General features: G+C 31.4%; 1 protein-coding gene across 3 annotated transcripts in view; it reads right to left on the bottom strand.

Annotated features, from left to right (window-relative positions):
* Nucleotides 1-29: 29 nt before the first annotated feature.
* The window catches only part of LOC126737731 (uncharacterized), a 35,874-nt gene continuing 12,061 nt past the window's right edge, over nucleotides 30-23,842 (bottom strand). For 2 of the 3 annotated variants that reach the window (XM_050442744.1, XM_050442743.1), the window contains exons 2-3: nucleotides 4,541-4,844; nucleotides 30-4,237 (exon numbers count right to left, since the gene is read on the bottom strand). In XM_050442744.1, coding sequence (XP_050298701.1) covers nucleotides 3,928-4,237; nucleotides 4,541-4,824 — 594 coding nt within the window. In that variant the 5' untranslated portion in view covers nucleotides 4,825-4,844 and the 3' untranslated portion in view covers nucleotides 30-3,927. Of the gene's footprint in view, nucleotides 4,238-4,540; nucleotides 4,845-14,324; nucleotides 14,464-23,842 lie in introns of those variants that run through there. The other variant, XM_050442745.1, reaches the window with a different exon arrangement.

Genomic DNA, 23,842 nt, shown 5'->3' with positions numbered 1-23,842 from the left:
CGTGTAAAAAATCGGATAAATCAAAGGCCTTTTACTGGGTTAATATAATTTTTAATCAAATTACTTTCAAATATACATTAGATCACATCAGAAGGTTAGGGTTATACAGAAAGTCTTCTTATTATAATAATTAATCGTTTATAAATATTAATGTTATTTATATTTAATATTATATAAATAAGTTTGCTTTGAAATGATTGTATTCATGTATCAAAAAAGAGGAATAAAAAGAAAACACAATAGGATCCCTGTCTTTTGAATCCCGACAGGCCTAAATACCATAAAAGGTTTATTGTGGCGCCATCTACATCATGAAAATAAACTATTTTAATGTCATAGAGGGCACCCCATGCATCACGTTGACAAATGACAGTTGTATATTAAACAGAAAACAACGATTTACAATATTAATTATTTAAGTGCACAACTGACTGTTCGAAATCTAATTACATTTTCTAACGGTCCATTATAATGCCTAAAGAAACTTGCGTTAGAGTTTGTCTTTGAAATAAATAGATGGCGCTGGCTAACACGCCTGAAGTTAGCAAACTTTAACAGATAGAAGAGAATTGGGAGAGTACGGCCTTTTCAACGAGTTCTTTATTGGCAATAGTGCATAACTAGTTAGTAGTGCTTGAAAGCAGTGCAGAAAGAGATCAAGAAGTGTTAAATTTAGTGGAATTTAGTTTGGTCATTTTTACTTAAGATAAACGTCATAGTTATAATAATCGGTATCCATGTTATTAAGAGGCGCTATTGCAGGAAAGCACTTTGTACGGAAATGTCATGCAGCAAACGGAAATGTCAACTATCAAATAAGACTTCATCCTATTTCTTTATGTGACAGCTGACAAGCATGATATTCAATGCATCTGACAGGTGATGAAAATGACATTTGATGTTTGTGATAGTTATCAGATACGACTTTTCTTCTGGTAGCTCAGAGGGGAAAAAGGAGAAGAAATTTTTCAAGGAATTTTGACTACTGTAACATGACAATTAGTTTTTGTAACAGAAGACAAATTTGACTCTTCCAAACAAGTGACACCCGTCAAATAAAATTCTGAAATGTTGTTAAAGTGGACGTTTCAGGCTTATGACCTCGCAATGCCTTACGCCTGTGATGTATGGCAAGTATTAAATTACTAAACGTATTCAATATATTCAATATAAAATACTCAGATTCATGGAAGCTTACAGCATAATATGCTTAAAACGAAGAAGAAGAAGAAGAAAAAATGCCTTCCCTACAAGTGACAGATGACAAATTTAAAAGTTGACCTTTTACAAGTGGTCATATAAAATTTGACAGCTGTCATTAGACTCTTCGCAATGAGTGACAGATGACAAGTACGACATTAAACGCTTGCCAAGTATTAAATTTCTAAACGTACGTATTACAAATTAAATATTTGTCATATAACTCGCACTCCAATACATATATGTAATACAGAAATTAGTTGCATAGCCCTGGTAGTTTAAATCGTCTTTCAAGGAGGTGTTGGAGGAAAAAAGAAGAAGAAGTCTTTGACAGATGACATTTGTCACATTAAAACAACTCCTGGAAACCTAGATTATAATAGTCCTGAAACATACGAAGAAGAGGAAGAGCTTTCTCTATAAGTGACAGATGACTGGTATGACGTTTAATTTCTATAACAGAGGACAAATTTTACTCTTCCAACAAGTGACAGCTCTCATCGGATTCCGCGCAACGGATGACAGATGACAAGTTTTACATTTAACTGCATTAAGTATTTAATTCCAAACAATTAAATATTTGTCATCTAACTCGCACTTCAGTACATAAAAGTTGCACAGAAATCAATTACATAGCAGTGGTAGTTTAAACCGTATTTAAAGGGAGTCTTGGAGGAAAAAAGAAGAAGAAGAAGAAATCTTTGACAAATGACATTTAGCTGATAAAACTACTGTTTGAAGTTTAGAACTTATAAGAAGTACGAATAAGAAGAAGAGCATTCCCTTTATATGACAGATGACAGATGTAAGAGTTAACTGAGGTAAATAGCAAGTGTTACGTACCAAATATAACAAGTGACAGTTGCCATTGAATTTTTTACAATGGATGACAAATGACAGGTATGAAATTTAACTTTTTACAAGTATTAAATTAATAAACGGTTGTATTACACATTAAATATTTGTCATGTTACTTGTAATTATACAGTACGTACAAATGGTACAGAAATTAGTTGCATACCCCTGTAAATTTAAATAGTCTTTAAAGGAGGTCATGGAGAAAAAGAAGAAGAAGAAGCCTTTGACAGATGACATTTGTGACATAAAACAACCCCTGGAAGCTTAGACTATAGTACTGAGAAGAAGAAAAAGAAGTGCCTAAAGACAAGTATTACATTATACATTTAATAAAATGACAGCTGTCACTGGATTTCGTGCAATACATAATAGGTATGACATTTAACGTTTACCAAGTAATAAATTAGTAAACGTATGTATTACAAAAAATATTGTTCGTATAACTCTAGTACATACAAGTAGTTCAAACCATTATTATAGTCTAAGGAATCTTGAAAGACAAAACGAAGAAGAAGAAGAAGAAGAAGTCTTTGACAGTTGACAGTCTGTCTTTTTTCCTTCTTCTTCAAACTAACAGATGATAATATAACTTTCAGATAAATGCTATATCCTTCCAAGGCTATTCTGCCTATATCCAAGATTCTATTTTTGTCTCTAAGAGTGACAGTTAAGACATTTGACATCTTTGACAGATGATATTTTACACTTGACAAAGTATGAACAAAGATGTAGTATTAATCCTAATTAAGTATCCTATGTAGTATTAATACTTTGGCATAAAACTGTCACTTGAGTGTATACGAAAGCAAGAGGCTCAGACCATTGCTTAACTTCTTATCAGAAGATAAGAAGAAGAAGAGATATTTGACAGCTGAGAAACTCTTCTTCTTCTTCAAGGTAACAAAGAAGAAGAAAAATAAGAAATTATCAAGATGACAGTTAAGTATTCTTTTTCCTTTTCATATGCTTCCCAGGCTATTCTGCCCATTTCCAAGATCCTTCTTTCCTCTCTATAAGTGACAATTAGACATTTGACGTCTTTGACAGATGACTTTTAAAACCTGATAGTTGTCAAATGAGATTCCTATGCATAAATTATGAATTATAGGGAACTAGGATATTGTAACTTCGCTAAGTTCTTCCTGGCCATTGACAGAGAATTAGAAAATCTCCTTCCAGGCAGTTGGAAAGTAAATTTAAAAAATTCTCAAGGCATATATACTTTGACATTAAACTATACTTTAGTATACCCAATTAAGGAGTCTGAACCTTAGGAGTCTCAGAGGACAAGAAGAAGAACCAGAAGTTTTTGACAGCTGACTGAATCTTTTCTTCTTTTTTTTCACAGGATAGGAAAAGGAATAATGATAAATTATGAGGATGACAGTGAAAATTCCTCTTCTATGCCATAAGCTTCCAGAGTTATTTTGAGCAATTCCAATATTTTTCTTTCCTCTCTCTGAGTGACAGTTAAGGTATTTGACGTTTTTGACAGATGACATTTAATACTTGACATAGAAGGCCTTAACAGATGTCAAATAAAATTCCTCTGCGTAAATTACTGTACTTATACAGTATTGATACAATTTCCTAGCTTCTTTTAAGTGGTCACAGAGGACAACAAGGAAGAAGAAGAAGAAGAAATCTTTGACAGATGACAGTTTGGTGCCATTTAACGTGTTTGATAGATGACAGCTGTCATTTTGTTTGTCTCTCAAGGAGTCTACTACTACCATAAGAATCGTTTATGAGTCAAAAGACAGGGACAACAGTTCCAGCCACAAAAAAAAAATGAACAAACATCATCAGTGCTTTAACTTATAATAATAAAACATCATTATTACTATAATTAACCATATGAGGGCCGTTTTACATGTTGTTATCGCTCCCGTGTCGGATCGCCGGATCCTCCCTCAATAAACTCCTCAAATACTCCACGATGTGCTGTTTGTTACGCATGCTCAGATTGTAGTTTCTTCCGAATCGCATGAAGTTTCCGCCGTTGCTGCTTCCACCCCTGCCGAACCGCAGAAAGTTCTCCTGACGCTTAAAGGTGTCCGGGACCTGGGACTCTCGTTTGTCGCGTTTCTTCTTGTTTCCCTCCTCAGAGAAACTCCTGCCGAACCGCATGAAACTCGATTTGTCCCTCGGGATGCGTTGTTGCAAGGTGTTAGTCATGCTGGAATTAAATTTCATTTACGTGTACATCTAAGAGCATAAAAGGGTCTAGTAGTCAAATAAAAACTTGTTCTGGAAAGAGGGTTAAGTTAAGACCCCAACGAGGCAAAAACTATTAATAATTCGACCGACCCCTCCGCAAAGTTTCAAATGTACAACAATTTCCTTCCCTTAAAGCACCTAGGGCGACAAAAACCTTTATTGTGCCACCCTTAATAAATGAAATTCCGTAACGTGAAACTCTTCAAAGGACCATAAAATCCGATGCAAAAAGCTAGGCCGAATCTAATCGTTTTTCTCTTACCTTCCAGTTCTCGAGGAGGATCTTCGGATGGCGTCTTTGTCTTCCGCATTAGGGACAATCGGGGAATCGCTTCCGTAGTCGTAATCCCAAAATGCCCTGCCAAATCTTAAGAATTTATCCGCGTTGGTGGTACGAGTTTGTCGCTCGAACAGGGATTCGAGGTCTTGGAGGTCGTCGTCTGGATTGAGGCTACCGTAGAGGTCGGATAAGTCCGATAAAGAGTCTTCGTAGGCAAGACTGGAACGTAGCAGGAGCAACAGGGTGAGGATGAAGTGTAGATCCATGGTGTCGAGTTGTTCTGGATCTGGAAGTTTTAATGCAATAGTAAGAGTAAATAATATTAACTGCCTGGAAGGAAATTTTTATTTTTTATATGGTTTTTCTAATGCAACGTTGCCAATACACATTTATTATTATTGAGGCAAATTTTGCGATCCAGTCTAAGCTATGCATCCAGATTCACAATCCAGATATTTAAATATTTTCTGCTTAGCAATTGAAATATCAGAAGTAAGAAAAGTAGGATTTTTCTATATTAGTAATTTACACAATTATTTCATGTTTTTTATAATTTATTCGCAGTTTTAGTTTATAAATTCATTTATATAATATTGAATTAAATTAACATTTGTTTTCGCTTTAAATATACCTGTATATGTGAAATAAAAAAAAAATTAGAACCTTATTAGCGGAGTAGAAAACGTAACTCATTAGTCAAACCTTTTGTGCATTTTTATATATTCATTATTTTTAATTTTTCATGATTATATGAGGTATGAATTAATTAGTTTGTAATTTTAGTGTAAATTAGGTTTCACTTGAAAGTATTCATAAAACTCATTATTTATGTTTCTTTCTTATGTAAATCTGATGTTGCCTAGAACAGGCGAAACAGGTGTAAATTTTGACCTTAATAGTTTCACACTATTAAATGAATGATTTTTTTATTCAATATTTTTTAATATGAAATATGCAAAAATGGGTCAAAGTATTAAGATTCCTAAATAGTAAAATTGGATTAATTCTTCCAATTTCCCACGGATTTTCATGAAAATTGGCTCTATGAAAAGCGTTTTTAATTTAGAAAATGTCTATTAAAATATTGAAAAGTCAGAAAGTTTATAAGAGTAAAAATTAAATATTAAAAAGTGTGTCATACTAGTAAGATTCTAAAGGGAAAAACTAGAATAATTTCCCCGATTTTCCACTGATTTTCATAAGAACTAGTTCTATGGAAAGAGTTTTTAATTTAGAAAAAATTTATTTATAAAAATTTAACAAAACTGAATTTTCAAAGTAACAAAAAAAGTAAATAATAATAATAATAATATTGTTTATTTAGCGCAATAGCTACATACAAAACACTGGTATGAAAAAAATAAAATAAAATAGACTACAAAATACATAAAACTGTAAGGAGAAAAAAAATACAAAAACCTTAAAAAGCACGAAAAACTAGACAATAAAAAGTGATAAAAACTAACCTGGATTCAAAATGGTAAAGTTAAAAAAAATTAAAATTAAATATGAAAAGTTGTATAAAATTTCCAAGTAGAAAAACTGAACTACTGAATTAATTTCCCCAATTTCTCAACGATTTGCATGAAAATTAATTTTATGAAAGAGATTTTTAATTTAGAGTAAAAAATTTTGAACATTTTAAAGTGAGTAAAGTAAAAATTTAATATAAAAAAATGTGTCAAATTAATAAGATTCTTAAGTAGAAAAACTGGAATAAATTCCCCAATTTCCCTCTGATTTCCCTGAAAATTATATTCGAGGAAAGGATTTTCAATTTAGAACAAAAAGTGTATCTATAAAAATTTTAAAAAACTCAAAAATCTAAGAGTAAAAAATTAAATATGATAGTGTGACAAATAAATAATAAGCTGTCCAAGTAGAAAAACTGGAATAAATTCCCTAATTTTGCTCCGATTTTCATAAAAATTGTATTTTTCAATAGGGTTCTTATTTTGGAACAGAAAACGTATCTACAAAAATTTTGAAAAACTCAAAAATCTAAGAGTAAAAAATTAAATATAAAAAAAATGTGACAAATTATTAAGAAGTTTCCCAAGTAGAAAAACTGGAATAAATTCCCTAATTTTGCTCCGATTTTCATAAAAATTGTATTTTTCAATAGGGTTCTTATTTTAGAACAGAAAACGTATCTACAAAAATTTTGAAAAACTCAAAAATCTAAGAGTAAAAAATTAAATATAAAAAAAATGTGACAAATTATTAAGAAGATTCCCAGGTAGAAAAACTGGAATAAATTCCCTAATTTTGCTCCGATTTTCATAAAAATTGTATTTTTCAATAGGGTTCTTATTTTAGAACAGAAAACGTATCTACAAAAATTTTGAAAAACTCAAAAATCTAAGAGTAAAAAATTAAATATAAAAAAAATGTGACAAATTATTAAGAAGATTCCCAGGTAGAAAAACTGGAATAAATTCCCTAATTTTGCTCCGATTTTCATAAAAATTGTATTTTTCAATAGGGTTCTTATTTTAGAACAGAAAACGTATCTACAAAAATTTTGAAAAACTCAAAAATCTAAGAGTAAAAAATTAAATATAAAAAAAGTGACAAATTATTAAGAAGATTCCCAAGTAGAAAAACTGGAATAAATTCCCTAATTTTGCTCCGATTTTCATAAAAATTGTATTTTTCAATAGGGTTTTTATTTTAGAACAGAAAACGTATCTACAAAAATTTTGAAAAACTCAAAAATCTAAGAGTAAAAAATTAAATATAAAAAAAATGTGACAAATTATTAAGAAGTTTCCCAAGTAGAAAAACTGGAATAAATTCCCTAATTTTGCTCCGATTTTCATAAAAATTGTATTTTTCAATAGGGTTCTTATTTTGGAACAGAAAACGTATCTACAAAAATTTTGAAAAACTCAAAAATCTAAGAGTAAAAAATTAAATATAAAAAAAATTTGACAAATTATTAAGAAGTTTCCCAAGTAGAAAAACTGGAATAAATTCCCTAATTTTGCTCCGATTTTCATAAAAATTGTATTTTTCAATAGGGTTCTTATTTTGGAACAGAAAACGTATCTACAAAAATTTTGAAAAACTCAAAAATCTAAGAGTAAAAAATTAAATATTTTAAAAAATTGTGACAAATTATTAAGAAGTTTCCCAAGTAGAAAAACTGGAATAAATTCCCTAATTCCCCACCGATTTTCATAAAATTTATATCTATGAAAAGAGCTTTTAATTTAGCACAAAAAGTCTATATATATATAAAAATTTTAAAAAAACTCAACATTTATAGAGCAAAAGATTAAATATGAAAATATGTGACAAATTAATATGAAGTTTCTCAAGTAAAAAACTGCAACAAATTCCCTAAAGTCCTTCCGACTTACATAAAAATTAGGTCGATGGAAAAGGCTTTTTAATTTATATTCATTTAAATTCCACTGAACATATTTAACTCGTAAAAAGTGTTAATTTAACGGTTAAATGCACAGTACATAAATTTTCATCAAAAATTTCCACGTAAGCCCCATTAAATACCCGAAAACTTACTCAATGCCGATATTGTGCTAATATCTACAATAAAAACGCAACTTTACCGCCAAAAAATTGAAATTTATTATCATATATAGACAACGATAAATCTTTCGGTTGTGAAACGAATTAAAGTTTTCCGTTGGAAATCCATTACCCGGGTAACCGTTTTTGCCGCCATACAAGAAAAGTTTTACTTATGAAGTTTCCTAAGTAAGACTAAGGTGAATCAGACGTGATTTCATGGAAGTGGGGTGCATACATTTTCTATGATGTTAAGTTAGAACTTTTGTTTGTGTTATATACTTTTATAATTAGCCTAATATTCAAGTTTCCGTTTAAGTCTTCAATTGTGTGTATATATAATTATAATTAGGGAAAGATTATTAAAATACTATAACTTTTCATAATTCCCCGGTATATCGCCTTCGGCGGCCATATTGGATGGCCGCGTCATATTGTGGGAGGCGCTTAGTTTTGACAAAAGTATCACGTGACCGTTGGATTATTAATTGACGGTCGATCACGTGATACTCAAGAGGCGTGCCTTTGGTTTATTTATTACCAGGGTTATTCAATAAGGGCTGAAAAAAAGCCTCGATTTTATTTGTCTTCCAGAACTGGTTAATAAAATGAAAAGAGTTAAATAATTTCTCTATCCCGATGCATTCATCATTATTTTTTTTCCTGGCTTTCCATCCCCCTCTCTCTCTCTCTTTCTCTCTTAGTTTGCAAAGTAAGCATTAATGGATCTTAAAATGCCTGAAAGAAATTTTTATATATAAAACTATATTCTCTATAAGCAATTTAAAAAAATAAACCCAATCCTGATGCGAACACCATTTCTCTTAAAATCTAGTTTCTGGTAAGTGTATGTAAGGCTCCAGGTGGCCTGATAATCCCAAAAATGTTTAAAATGCCTGGAATAAAATTGACAATAACTCCACAAGCCTGGAATATAAAATACAATTACCTGGAAGATACAGGAGTTAGACTTGTGGAAAAGAATTATCACGAATCGATTAAATTGACTAAAGAACATGAAGAACAAGAAACGAGCAATTTTAAACTATTAAAACGCTAAGACACACTATAATTAAATTGATAATATTTAGTTCTTAGAGGTATTTGATTTATTAAATTTTCCAACTTATTGCAAAAAAAAATTATTTCAAATGTATTATATTGAATAATTTATTATTTCGCCCAGGCAGTTGAGAATTTTAAAAATTCTGCAAATGTAACAACTTTTAATATTTCCCCGGTATGTCGCCTTCGGCGGCCATCTTGGATCGCCACGTCACATTGTGGGAGGGGCTTAGTTTTGACAGAAGTATCACGTGACTATTAGTTCACTAGCTACATGTTCGATCACGTGACACTCAAGAGGCGTGGCTATATATTACAAGGGTTATTCAAAAGGCTCTTTATTTACTTCTTATAGGCAGTTAAACTTATTAGGATTTTCAATTGCCTGGAAGTAAACAAAAATTTGAACATATCCAATTAATTTATGATTTCGTCCAGGCATGGCAGTTAAAAATTATTATAACTGCCTGAAAGGAAAGATGTGCTAACTTATTGTAATTTTTCAGCATGTAACTTCGGGCGGCTATCTTGGGTCGCCACGTCATAATGTGGAAAAAGGTTAAGTTCTGACAGAAGCATTATAATGAATCTGGAAATTTATATAAAATTATATTTAGTATTTATATTTTCGGATTTATTATTAAATTTTCAGACTCAGAACTGCCCTACGTTGCTAATAATATGTATCCAAAAAATGAAATGTTTACTTTCAGGCAGTTGCGGTTTTTTTTAAATTTTCCAGTCTTCATATTGTGTATCAAAATAAATTATCCTTAAAAAATTAGCCAAATACCTGCATCAGAAAAATTACTGGAAGACTTTTCCAGGCATTAATTGTCCGGAATCTTATCACTATTTAAAGAAACATCTAAGGGCCTGTAATGGAGAAGAAAAATACTGTAAATGCCTGAAAAAAAATATCAATTTCTGAGAATCGCCAAAAATTAACCGAAACGTGGATAATTATTTAAAGGGGCAACCAGTTCGTTCCTTTTATGTCCCAATAATTTATTATTGCATCCAGGCAGTTGAGGATTTTAAGAACTCCCTAAAATATAAGAACTTTTAATATTTCCCCGGTATGTCGCCTTCGGCGGCCATCTTGGATCGCCGCGTCATATTGTGGGAGGGGCTTAGTTTTGAAATAAGTATCACGTGACTGTTGTTTTATTAATTGACGGTCGATCACGTGACACTCAAGAGGCGTGGTTATGTTTTATTTAATAGTAGTAGTAGTAGTTTATTAATGCTAGTAACCTTACAGTCTTACACAAGTCATAAAATTAAAACCAAGAAAAACAGTGTATGCAGAAGTTATTAATACAGTTCAATACCTAAAAGTCATTACACAAATTTAAAATCAATAAAAACAAAAACAAATAAATATAGGCAAAAATATAAACAAGTACAAAGTGATGACATCTTGACAAGAACATAAATACTGTTGCTGACTAAAGTTATAATAGTAATAACAAAGTACAATAAAATTTAACAAAAAATCTGTGAAGATTTTGGCACAATTGTCATTCATTCAGAGGCGTGGTTATAAACTCATCAACAGAATAAATGTTGTGTTCTAAAAGAGTATCTTTGATGAGTACTTGTATTATTTCCCCGGTATTAAAACAGAAAATTATTATAACTGTCGGAAATATAAGAACTTTTAATATTTCCCCGGTATATCACCTTCAACGGCGATCTTGGATCGTCACATCACATTGTGGGAGGGGCTTAGTTTTGACAAAAGTATCACGTGACCGATGGTTAATTAATTGATGGTCGGTCACGTGATACTCGAGAGGCGCGGCTTTGTTTTATTTATTATCAGGGTTAGTCAAAAGGCCATTTATTTAATTCTCACAATCAATAGACTTATTAAAATTTTCAATTGCCTGGAAGATAAAAAAAATTTTTAATATATTATATTGAATAAAATTTATTATTTCTTCCAGGCAATTGAAAACTATTGAAGCTGTCTAAAATATAAGAACTTATATTATTTCCCCGGTATGTAGCCTTCGGCAGCCATATTGGATCGTCACGTCACATTGTGGGAAGGACTTAGTTTTGACGAAAGTATCACGTGACTATTGGTTCACTAGCTACATGTTCGATCACGTGACACTCAAGAGGCGTGGCTTCGTCTTATATATTACCAGGGTTAGTCAAAAGGCCATTTATTTAATTTTTACAATCAGTAGACTTATTAAAATTTTCAATTGCCTGGAAGATAAAAAAAATATTTTTATTATATTATATTGAATAAAATTTATTATTTCTTCCAGGCCATTGAAAAATATGAATATAAGATATAAGAAATTTAATATTAATTTAAGCTATAACAAGTGTGACACTACAGCTACAATATAGTGTCATATACACTGACACTATGGTGTACAGGATGTACTTTTTGTACGCGCCATATAAAAAAAATAAGTTGATGATGGTTTCTTTGAAACGAAACGTCGTACGAAAAATCTCGCAATGTTATTTTTTAAAGCTTAAAAAGTGGCCGTGAGAAAATGCCTCTTGTTTTTCCATATCTCTTTAAATAACGCCAGAAAAAAGTAAAAACGAAATCGGCAAATTTCGGTTTTTCTCGAATATCTCCGGAACAACTTAAAATTTTAAAACTTTCTAAACGGCGTATTGTTAGGCTCTAAAATGCGCAACTTTTCTCTAATTTAATCAACCTCGTATCTCCTATAGCTGCTGAGATCCCCATGATAGACATCCTTATCTTGGACACACTGTATAAGAACTTTATAAGAAATATAAGAACTTTTATTACTTCCCCGGTATGTCGCCTTCGGCGGCCATCTTGGATTGCCACGTCACATTGTGGGAGGGGTTTAGTTTTGACAGAAGTATCACGTGACTATTGGTTCACATGTTCGATCACGTGACACTCAAGAGGCGTGACTATATATTACAAGGGTTATTTAAAAGGTTCTTTATTTACTTCTTACAGGCAGTTGATTTATTAAGATATTCAATCACCTGGAAGAAAAATTTGAACATAACCAATTAATTTATGATTTCTTCCAGGCATGGCAGTCGAAAATTAACTGTTGAAAATATAAGAACTTTTAATATTTCCCCGGTATGTCACCTTCGGCGGCCATCTTGGATCGCCACGTCACATTGTGGGAGGGGCTCAGTTCTGACAGAAGTATCACATGACCGTTGGTTTATTAATTGAAGGTCGATCACGTGATACTCAAGAGGCGTGGCTTTGTTTTTCTTATTACCAGAGTTGTTCAAAAGGCCATTTATTTAATTCTTATAGGCAGTTGATTTATTAAAATTTTCAATTGCCTGGAAGATAAAAAAATATTTTTATTATATTATATTGAATAAAATTTATTATTTCTTCCAGGCAATTGAAAAATATGAATATAAGATATAAGAACTTTAATCTTAATTTAAGCAATAATATAGGAACTTTAAAAGAAATATAAGAACTTTTATTATTTCCCCGGTATGTCGCCTTCGGCGGCCATATTGGATCGCCACGTCACATTATGGGAGAGGCTTAGTTTTGACAGAAGTATCACGTGACTATTGGTTCACATGTTCGATCAGGTGACACTCAAGAGGCGTGGCTATATATAACAAGGGTTATTCAAAAGGTTCTTTATTTACTTCTTGCAGGCAGTTGATTTATTAAGATTTTTAACTGCTTGGAAGAAAAAAAATTTTTGAATATATCAAATTAATTTATGATTTCTTACAGGCGGTTGAGAATTTTAAAAATACTGCAAATATAAGAACTTTTAATATTTCTCCTTATGTCGCCTACAGCGGCCATCTTGGATTGCTACGTCACAATGTAGGTGGGACTTAAAGAAGTATCACGTGACCGTTGGTTTATTAATTGACGGTCGATCACGTGACACTCAAGAGGCGTGGCTTTGTTTTATTTATTACCAAGGTTATTCAAAAGACCATTTATTTAATTCTTACAGGCAGTTGACTTATTAAAATTTTCAATTGCCTGGAAGACAAAAAATATTTTTATTATATTATATTGAATAAACTTTATTATTTCTTCCAGGCAATTGAAAAATGTGAATATAAGATATAAGAACTTTAATCTTAATTTAAGCTGTAATATAAGAACTTTTATTATTTCCCTGGTATGTCGCCTTCGGCTGCCATATTGGATCGCCACGTCACATTGTGGGAGGGGCTTAGCATTGACAGAAGTATCACGTGACACTCAAGAGGCGTGGCTATATATTACGAGGGTTATTCAAAAGGCTCTTTATTTACTTCTTACAGGCAGTTGATTTATTAAGATTTTCAATTGCCTGGAAGAAAAATAATATTTGTGTACTAATAATAATAATAAGTCTTTTTTATTAAAAAAAAAAAAAAACAAATACATACACAGGTAGAAAATAATGGCGAAGTCTAGCCTTAGGGACTACTCTTACTTAAACATTAAAAAATAGATAATATATTATGCATAAATATAATTTTACATACTGAAGCATCCTGCTAACGTATAAAGAAAAATAATAAAAAAGAAAAACGTATATTTTTAGAAACATAGATTGGTACTTTGATAAAAATACAAAAAGACGTATAATGCTAATAAATGTTGAAATTATATTTAATAATTTATTATTTCGTCCAGGCAGTTAAGGATTTTAAAAACTACCTTAAATATTTAAACTTTTAATATTTCTTTTTAATTATATATATATTTTGAGGAACATAACTAATTTATTTTATCAATAAATTTTTTTACACATTTTTCAGCCAATACTTTCAGGTACTGAATTATATCCTATGTACTGGAAAGTTCTGGCATTTTTTAATTCTTACCAAAGCATTTCTTAACATATTTATATTTCTCGTAATATTCACAACAGTCTTTAATGTATGTTTCTTTAAAGTACTTTTTACTGCACACTTTTTATAAACCTTATTTGTTCACTTCCTCTTATTTCTCTAATCAAAAATGTTTGTATGTTTAATTTGCACTCTTTGTATTTTGGTGCATTTCCCCAATAAACTATCAAGAATCTAAGATAGAGGTTCAATAAAACTATTAAATAATACATCACACATGGGGGTCATTTTGTCACTAATTTTTTGTATGTAATTATTATATTCAATTCTAGATATGTATAGTCTGTAACTTCTGTCATTTTCAAACCTTATTTATGCTTTTGGGCCTAAAAACTCATCCATCTGTAATCCAAGTACAAATATGAACCTTTAATCCAGTTCTTGTATCACTTTTTTAAGATATAATATCCACAAGTAAATTGTAATTGTTAGTCGTAGTTTAATAATGCCTTTTTGGGCGAGTCGCGTTACTCCCGGCGCGACATTATCCTGATTAATTTACGTACGCTCATAACAACAACCGGCCGTAATTGGTCGTTTTACGTGGAAATCCTTCTCCTTTTAATACGATTTACGACGAGCGTTTTCAACTGGAAATTATTTAATTTAATGCCGTTACATATACGGCCGCCTTTGTTCCAGCAAACAACATATTATATATATAAAGTTCTTATGCGATTTTTAAAATGTCCACTCAAAGCTCAGCGAATTTAATCTGCTTAGTTCGCCCCGGTAGATTTTCTTTCTCGATTTATTCATAAAAAGTCAAATTTCCTCGGAACTTTGTATACGTGGAAGTTGTATTTTTATTACCGAGGAAATCCATATAAATAATAGAGCGTTTCCATATTCGATTGAATCAATTTTATTTTATAAGAAGATTTCCAGATGGGGGTTTTAATTTTATTAAATACAGACGTCAAAGAGAATCCATAATTGGTTACCTTTGAAGACCAACGTCATAAACCTGAAATACCTATGCGGGGGGGAGATCGTTATATAAATTCTCTTGTGGAAATCCTACGGTGATTTAATTAATTTCAAGTGAATTCAGCAAACAAGAGTGTGTGCAAACGGAGCAATATATTTTATTAACTGAATGTTCCAGTATAAGAACTCTGGAGATAACTAGAAGTGACTTAATAATTCTTGAAAACTGTCCAAGAAATTCTAATTGTTTTTAGGTGTAAAAGTCCAGAAAATTTAACCTAGGAAAGTTTATATGGTTAATTAGGTACAGGTGTTGATTAATTCATGAATAGTTTCAGAAAGTAGTTTGTGATTGTTCCAGACTTTAAAAAAAAATATTTTGTTTTTTCCAGGCACTTGAAAAGCCCTTCAATTGTTCACTCACAATAAATAATAATTGTTCATAATAAATCATCTCAAAAAATGTGTATAAACCCTGGAAAACCTTATAAATTGATAAGATTGATAATCTTATAACTTTCTCCCCTTAGTAGTAATTCTCCATTACAAAATCTGTCATTGTCGTGTCTTGTCTGTCCTGGCACCTTCACCAATTCTTATCAAGTTCATGGTATGGCAAGATTTTGTATTTAATTTAATTCGGAAAAATTAGATCTTCGACTAAGTTTGCGTCATCTGGATATAGCGTGCTGTCCCTTTCCAGGCTTATAAACTTCAGTGTAAAAGTGTCGAGTTGAATCAAGAAGTTGAATGAAGAAAAAGACCTCCCAGAATCTGGAGCAAAGAAGTGCTCACTTTTCAGCCGTTTTTAGACACATTTTTCATGAAATTTCTATAAAAAATCATTGGAAACTTTAAAAGAATATAATTTTTTATAAAAAAAAATCAAATAAATAAAATGCAAATAGGAAACGTCTTGTTTTTCCTGGCACCTTCTCCAAAAAATGACAAAATATCTGACATCCAGGAATTATTGACGATTGTCATGAATGAATGCTCTATATCTTTAATTGGTTCAATTACATATGAAAAATAACATTTTAAGATGATCCAATGCATATTAGAGAGGTGAGATGCGGTAGAAACCCAAATAATCGACTTCTGACCCTCTTTTTGGCATATAAACCTATCTGAGAGTCAGAATTCATTGACGATCGTAATGAGTTAATAAGTCACGTCTCTAATTGACTCAATTATGTACAAAAAGTAACATTTTCAAATGATCCAAGGCATATTAGAGAGGTGAGATGCGGTAGAAACCCAAATAATCGACTTTTGACCCTCTTTTTGGCATATAAACCTATTTGAGAGTCAAAATTCATTGACGATCGTAATGAATTAATAAGTCACGTCTCTATTTGACTCAATTATGTACAAAAAGTAACATTTTCAAATGATCCAAGGCATATTAGAGAGGTGTGATGCGGTAGAAACCCAAATAATCGACTTTAACCCTCTTTTTGGCACGAAAACCTATCTGAGAGTCAGAATTCATTGACGATCGTAATGAATTAAAAATTCACGTCTGTAATTGACTCAATTACGTACAAAAAGTAACATTTTTAAATGATCCAAGGCATATTAGAGAGGTGAGATGCGGTAGAAACCCAAATAATCGACTTTTGACCCTCTTTTTGGCATGAAAACCTATTTGAGAGTCAAAATTCATTGACAATCGTAATGAGTTAATAAGTCACGTCTCTAATTGACTCAATTATGTACAAAAAGTAACATTTTCAAATGATCCAAGGCATATTAGAGAGGTGAGATGCGGTAGAAACCCAAATAATCGACTTTTGACCCTATTTTTGGCATATAAACCTATCTCAGAGTCAGAATTGATTGACGATCGTAATGAATTAATATTGCACGTCTGTAATTGGCTCAATTACGTACGAAAAGTAACATTTTCAAATGATCCAAGGCATATTACAGAGGTGAGATGCGGTAGAAACCCAAATAATCGACTTTAACCCTCTTTTTGGCACGAAAACCTATCTGAGAGTCAGAATTCATTGACGATCGTAATGAATTAATAGTTCACGTCTGTAATTGGTTCAATTACGTATGAAAACTAACATTTTTAAATGATCCAAGGCATATTAGAGAGGTGAGATGCGGTAGAAACCCAAATAATCGACTTTTGACCCTCTTTTTGGCATATAAACCTATTTGAGAGTCAAAATTCATTGACGATCGTAATGAATTAATAAGTCACGTCTGTAATTGACTCAATTACGTATGAAAAGTAACATTTTTAAATGATCCAAGGCATATTACAGAGGTGAGATGCGGTAGAAACTCAAATAATCGACTTTTGACCCCCTTTTTTGCATAAAAGCCCATATGAGATCCAGGAAAGTTAATTAATAACTAATTTTCTTTTTTATATTTGTTAATAAAAATACTACAAACAAAGAGCGATAAATGAGATAAATAAAACGAAAGAAAGAGATAATTCAATTCACCTGAGGAACTATTTGTTTTGCCATGAAAACACCGATGAATAAATGTGAACCGAGCAAACTCAGATTGAATAAACAAACAAATATTAATCCGAGGGGAGTTTTATTTTAGGAAAAAAAGTGTCTTTTGCTATAAAACATTAATAAAAATTAATCTCCTCCACGTTTCTAATAATTCCAGCCACCAGGTGTCTTACAACGAATAGACGCGATCGATATCTCGGTAATTAATTTTTCAAAAATTTTGAAAGTTTGGCAACATGACACAATAGATGGGGGCCACACAACTAAAATATTTTGACATTTGCGACGTTTTCGGTTATACCGGAAGTAGATGTTAACTTCGTTATTTTAAACGGAACACCCTGTATATTTTTTACATTTTTGGCTTCCACGTGCAATTCTAGGTATATTTTGTGTATAATGTTCTATACCTAAGTGTAACCGTTTTTGACATATTTTTAATTTCATGTGAAAAATTATGTTTATAAGCCCTAACATAATTACCGATTACTCCCTTTTAGTAGCCTTTATTTATTGGTTAGTTTTGGTTTTATTTTAGAGGAAGGACCACTTTAAAAGACTAAATATTTGGTTAAAAAAAGATACAGGGGCGTCACAAAACTTGCATTAAAAAATAAAATGAAAAAATCATTAAAAGTCAATTTTCCTTCGTTTTTTTCGTTACACATCATCACAAGGGTGAAATAATCCAATATGGCCGCCAATAGCAGTTCACCTGTTGAAATATAAAAAAAAACGTGATTGTTTCTTCCCCATTAATGCTAACGTTAATAATAGGCCCAACACATTTCCTTCTCGTTTATATATTATTAAACGATAATATTATTATTAGTATACCCGGGCATAAGTGAGTGACGGGTCTGCCAATGAAACTCGCATGTGAAATTCGATGACGACGCGTGATTGTATCGTTATCCAGAGCCTGAAAGTAAATACTCGGATCTATTGCCTCAACCCATCCACGATATTACATGGGCAAGGGCATAAGTAAATACCGTTAGAACCGGTTTAAATAATACTATTTTAAAGTTATATACCGTGAAATAGATGATAAATGTTGACGTAGAAAGTGACAATTTTTAACAATCTGTTGATCAGCTAATGATAAAATTTTAGCATAGCAGGAAAGCATAAAATTTTAAAATAAAAAATATTGTTAACAGTATATAGTCTAAAACATGTTCAATAATCATTCTTGGTGAAGCAGGAAATTGGTTGCTTTCCTAAGTTTATGCATTTCCTAGGTACTCCTTCAAACATGCTTAAATATATACCCAACAGACACAATAAAATTCAAGTCGTATTAGAGTTTTCAAAACATTTTCTAAAATTTCACTTTTTACAGTGCCAACATTAAAACCTGATTTATCTTATACAGATCGAAGAAAAATATTATATATCTCGTTATATAGTATCTCTTTTATAGAAAGTTCGTAAGGCTTAAAGTGATATATTACGTGTTTAATAAACTCGGACACGATAATCCAAGCTGTTCTAAGAGGAAAAAACGGGCGTAGCAGTTGCACTTCCTTTTCAAACAAGAAAACCCGACTTATAATATAAAGAAAAAATAAACCTTAAACACATTAAGTTAAATAGAGAGACATTTAAGAATATCGAATTATTCCGGACTAGGTATAGGCCACATTATCATCCCCAAGGATTTATCCTTGTTTTAATCAAGTTAAATGCTCGGTAACCGGGATTGGTGAACAGATTCAAGGTACACACGGGCGATTTTTTTATGTTTTTCCTTGAAAAACTTTTTTTTGGTAGCTTTTCAGGCAAAAAGGGATTTAATTGTGTTGACAGTGTGACTATATAAAACAAAAGCAGGCGCTCACGACGTCCGGCCGTTCTAACGTATAATCCGCATTGTATGATGCCCGTAGGATGATAATTTTCATCATAAAGCGAAAAACTTTAGACGGTGGCTGGAATTAATAGAAACGTGGGGGAGATTAATTTTTATTAATGTTTTATGGCGAAAGACACTTTTTTCCTAAAATAAAACTCCCCTCGGATTATTATTTGTTTGTTTATTCAATCTGTATAGCTATAATTCTGAAATTTTAGTATGTGTTGTAAAAGAAAATTTAAGATTTGAGACTTGATGTTTCATTTTCTAATAATGTGCAGGAACGAAGCAAATGAATAAAGCGCGAAAATTCAAATATCTCAAAAACTGTTAATGTCAGAAGAATTCTAGTTACACGTAAATAATCGACTTATTATAGTATTGATTACCTAAAAATATAAGTCGCCACTAGAAAGTTATTAAATAAAATATGATTTTTGGGTCGGACCTTCATGCGGGAAAACTTAATCATTGGTCGCCCTGTATGATTCACAAAGGTTTCCTTTATATGGCATTGGAAAGAGAAATATTGAAGTTTTTTTTTCATAATTTTTTTTTCCGAAATAAGTACCGTTTAGCAAAAAATTCCAAAATACCAAAAATGCCAGAACTCGTTAAAAAAAATGTTTTTCATGTGTATGTCATTTCTTCTATAAAACTAACTTTTCGCTTAAGCACTCTTCTTATTCAAATTATAGTTTGGCCTCTGAAGCAGTTTCAATTTTTTTTACTCACTTTTACTTGTTTATAATGGCTCATCCTGTATACGGATCTGGCCCAAAAATTATACAGCTCTTAATCCCCTAATAACCCTTAAAAACTTAAAATTTGAGTTCTCGCGAGCGAAAGGAATTTGACCGATTTTTTTTTACAAATTTTATTGCTTCACTGCCCATACAGTCAAAGGTATGAATTTTTATATGTAAAAAAACACGAAACTTTGGGGTTGGACGAGGCGCACATATTATAAAGTCGCTTACGCTCCTATACACAAGTATAGTCGCTTCGTTCCTATACTTTTGGTCCACTTTGGAACCTTTAGGTCTTGTCTGTGAATAGGGAATTCTTAAAAAAAAAATAAAAATTATCAGGTGTACTTAGGTCTGGTCAGTCGGGGGGGCTAACGTTTATCTGCCAAGGAAAGAGAGGACCAGTTGTTGGGGTATCATGCTTCAAAGAACCAGAATTTGTTATATAGTCACGTTGTGTGTCAATATACTGTCTTATATTGCAAATATCTGTTAAAATATATTAATTGTATCCTAAATAAAGCCTGAATACCAAATTCCAACAGAATCGGACCAATAGCATAAAAGTTACGGTAGTCACCTGACCTAAACTGAAAGTCAAATGTCACTTATCTATTTTAATTTATTAGTTGTATCCTAAATAAACCATAAATATCAAATAAATCAACAAACCATTTTTTTTTATCCAAAATCGAACGGGGGGGGGGGGGGGTATACCTACGAAAAAATTTCGAAAAAAACGGTTTTAACTTTTTTTTAATTAATAATAAATACCATTCAAAAAGCAATAAAAAAGCTTTATGACGTCATTATTCACAATTTATAACAATGCCATAATATTCAGAGCGAAGTTTCCATGAGGGTTTATATATTGGAATAGAACAAACGAGATTTTACGTCGAATTTTTTTATTTTGAAAAGCAATTGTAATAAAATTCAAAAAGCATTAACAGAATAAGGAATAAAAGATGTCATCGACAAATTGAATTAAAGCAAATTAAAAGCAAATATCATAAAACCGGAAAAAATGGAGAAAAACCATGGAACATAAATAACGAATTATCAAGGGTCCTATGAAAAAATTATTATTTTTTATTCTTCTATTATATACTACTTTTAAGTGCCTTTAAAAAAGGTTATTACCGATTTGACTCCAAACTAAACCGAAAAATTATTTATTTGCATTTTTCGAATTTGAAGCAAAATCCGGGCTTAAGATGAGCATTTTTTCAAAAATGCTCCGAATTAAAAATTGCTTATTTCTGGTTAAAAACCATTTAAAAACATGTAAAAAAGCCTTATGACAAAATTATCCACGATTTATACGAGTGCCATAATATAAAGGGAAAATATTAGGTCCCATAAGAGTCTATGTAGACAACCGGGTTTTTATGTCGATTGTTCTAATTTTTCAGTTTTATTTCGAAAGGCAATTATAATAAAATATGAAAAGAATTAACAGGAGGAGAATAAGGAATAATAGAAACCATCAACGAATTGAATCGAAGCTATAGAAGTCGAGATATTAGTAAAAATGTGAAAAAAAATAAAAGAAAACTCGTTTTGCCCCACGGTGCCATTTTTTTTCCTAAAATAACTATTGACAAATTTTAATGTAAGCCCTAAGTTGGCAATTTCCAGCGAAAAACCTAAGAAAAAAAATATTTTTTTTTTGCCGAAAATCGACGAAAAATTTCAAAAAAATGGTTTTTATTTTTTTCTAAATAAACTGTAACTCTGACAACTTTTTGCTTTAAATAAAAATTCTCGAGAATACTACGAGGCATCCGTATGTTAAAACAAATTAATTCTAGCTATCACAGAATCGGAGAAAATTGTAAAAAACTAATAATCATTAATATCGAATTATCAAGAGCCCTATGGAAAAATTTAAATTTTTTATTTTTCCAACCTGTACTACTTCAGAGTACCTTTCGCAAAGGTTGTAACTGATTTGACTCTAAAATGAACAGAAAATTTGTTTATTTGCATTTATCGATTTTCGAACAAAATCCGGCCTAAAATAAAAAATTTTTCTAAATATGCTCCAAATTCAAAATTTTTTTTTTCTGACTAAAGAGCATTCAAAATGTAATGAAAAAGCTTTATGACAAATTTTTTCAAAATCTATAATAATGCCACAATATTATAAAAGAAGATAAGGTCCCCTTAAAGCTTTTAGATTATTTTCTTTGGGGATTTCTTCAAAACCGTCTTTATCAAAATAAAATTTGCAGACTGACACGAAAATGCATCCAAGCAGGCGGATTACTATAATTATATTTGAATATTTGCTTTAATTGTGTTATTTTTAAACCTCTGTTTATGTTAGTGTTTAAGCTTTTTTTATTAATGCATTATTATAAAAACAGGCGTTTGTTTTTAATCCCATTACATTTTTTGTCATTAATATAAAAGTGTTGGTTTAGGAACATAAGGGGCTCATAAATCCGTAATAAAAAATCCAGGGCCGTGTTTAAAAAAACAAACTTGATGATGACAGCTCAAATACGAAATGTCGGTTTGAAAATCTGACGACACCATTTTCTAATATAGAAAAAGTAGCAATGACAATGAGTAATTTATTTTGTTATATCTATTCAAATAGAGTCGTAAAAAAATAAAAATGAGATCGCGAATATTCGGTTTTTTCCAAATATCTTCGGAAGTATTCGGAATTTTTGAAATTTCAAAAGGGCGCTTTAATGAGCACCAAATTGTGCAACTTTATCTTAATTTAACCGACCTCGTATCTTCGGAACTATTCGGAATTTTTGAAATTCAAGAGGGCGTTTTAATAAGCCTCAATTTGACCGACTCGAATTTGGGATACCCTATACAAACTGGTATATTTAATGTTACTGGTAAAGGTTTTTTCCAGACAGTTACACTTTTCAAGTTCTTGAAATAATTTTTATTTTCTTCCAAGTAATTACTGTCACTTTTCAACCTATTCCAGGCAGTCTAACTTTTTATAAGCATGTTAAGCAATTTTTAATTTTTCTTCCCTAGTTCAGTATTCAGAAGGTTCCTCTCCTAAATAAACAAATTCCTTCCATGGTTTATTCCAATCACAAAAAAAAACACGAGCTCTTGGTCGGAAAATCTACTTCATTCTGCACCCTGTTGGTATTTTCTGTGATCTCAGAAGGGCCTTCGACTGCCTCATAAACAATTTAAAAAAAAATGAAACAAATACAAGTCAATTGATCAGGTGACGGTTAATTTGCTTTGCACTTGATTCACGTATATACGTCAATGAAAAAATGACCAAAATTGAAACCGTAATTCGCCATTTAGGCGACGAGATTGAACGAGCAAGTCATTTTCCTATTAACGAAGAATCGGGCCGGGAAACCGATCGGGAAGCTACTGAACCGGAAAACGTCGACTAATGTGGAAAACTTTGATGGGGCTCACCTATAATACGTTGATGATTATGGGGTGCATTCAGTATAATAATTAACGTTGCATATTATATTGGTAAATTAAGATTTGTTTTAGTAGAGTTTAATTTATGTAATAGCAGGAGGTTTTGGTTGTATTAGGAATAGGATAAATTTTACCGGCGAATATGTGTTGTTTCAACTTTTTTGTTTTTTTTTTCAAGTAATCAGAAGCACGATTTAGCCATGAGTTACTGTGCAGTAGCTGGAGATGCAGATAAACATGCAGTTGTTTTTACAGAGTAATATTAACCTGATTGGTATGCCAGGAATCAGCCTGGTTATAATATTTCAAAACGTTCTAATACACTATAGCCTATTACACTATAGCCTAATCAAAAGTAAAGGATTAT

This window comes from Anthonomus grandis, chromosome 6 (genome assembly GCF_022605725.1).
Source record: "Anthonomus grandis grandis chromosome 6, icAntGran1.3, whole genome shotgun sequence".
Taxonomy (NCBI): domain Eukaryota; kingdom Metazoa; phylum Arthropoda; class Insecta; order Coleoptera; family Curculionidae; genus Anthonomus; species Anthonomus grandis.
This window is presented reverse-complemented; position numbering and strand designations above follow the sequence as displayed.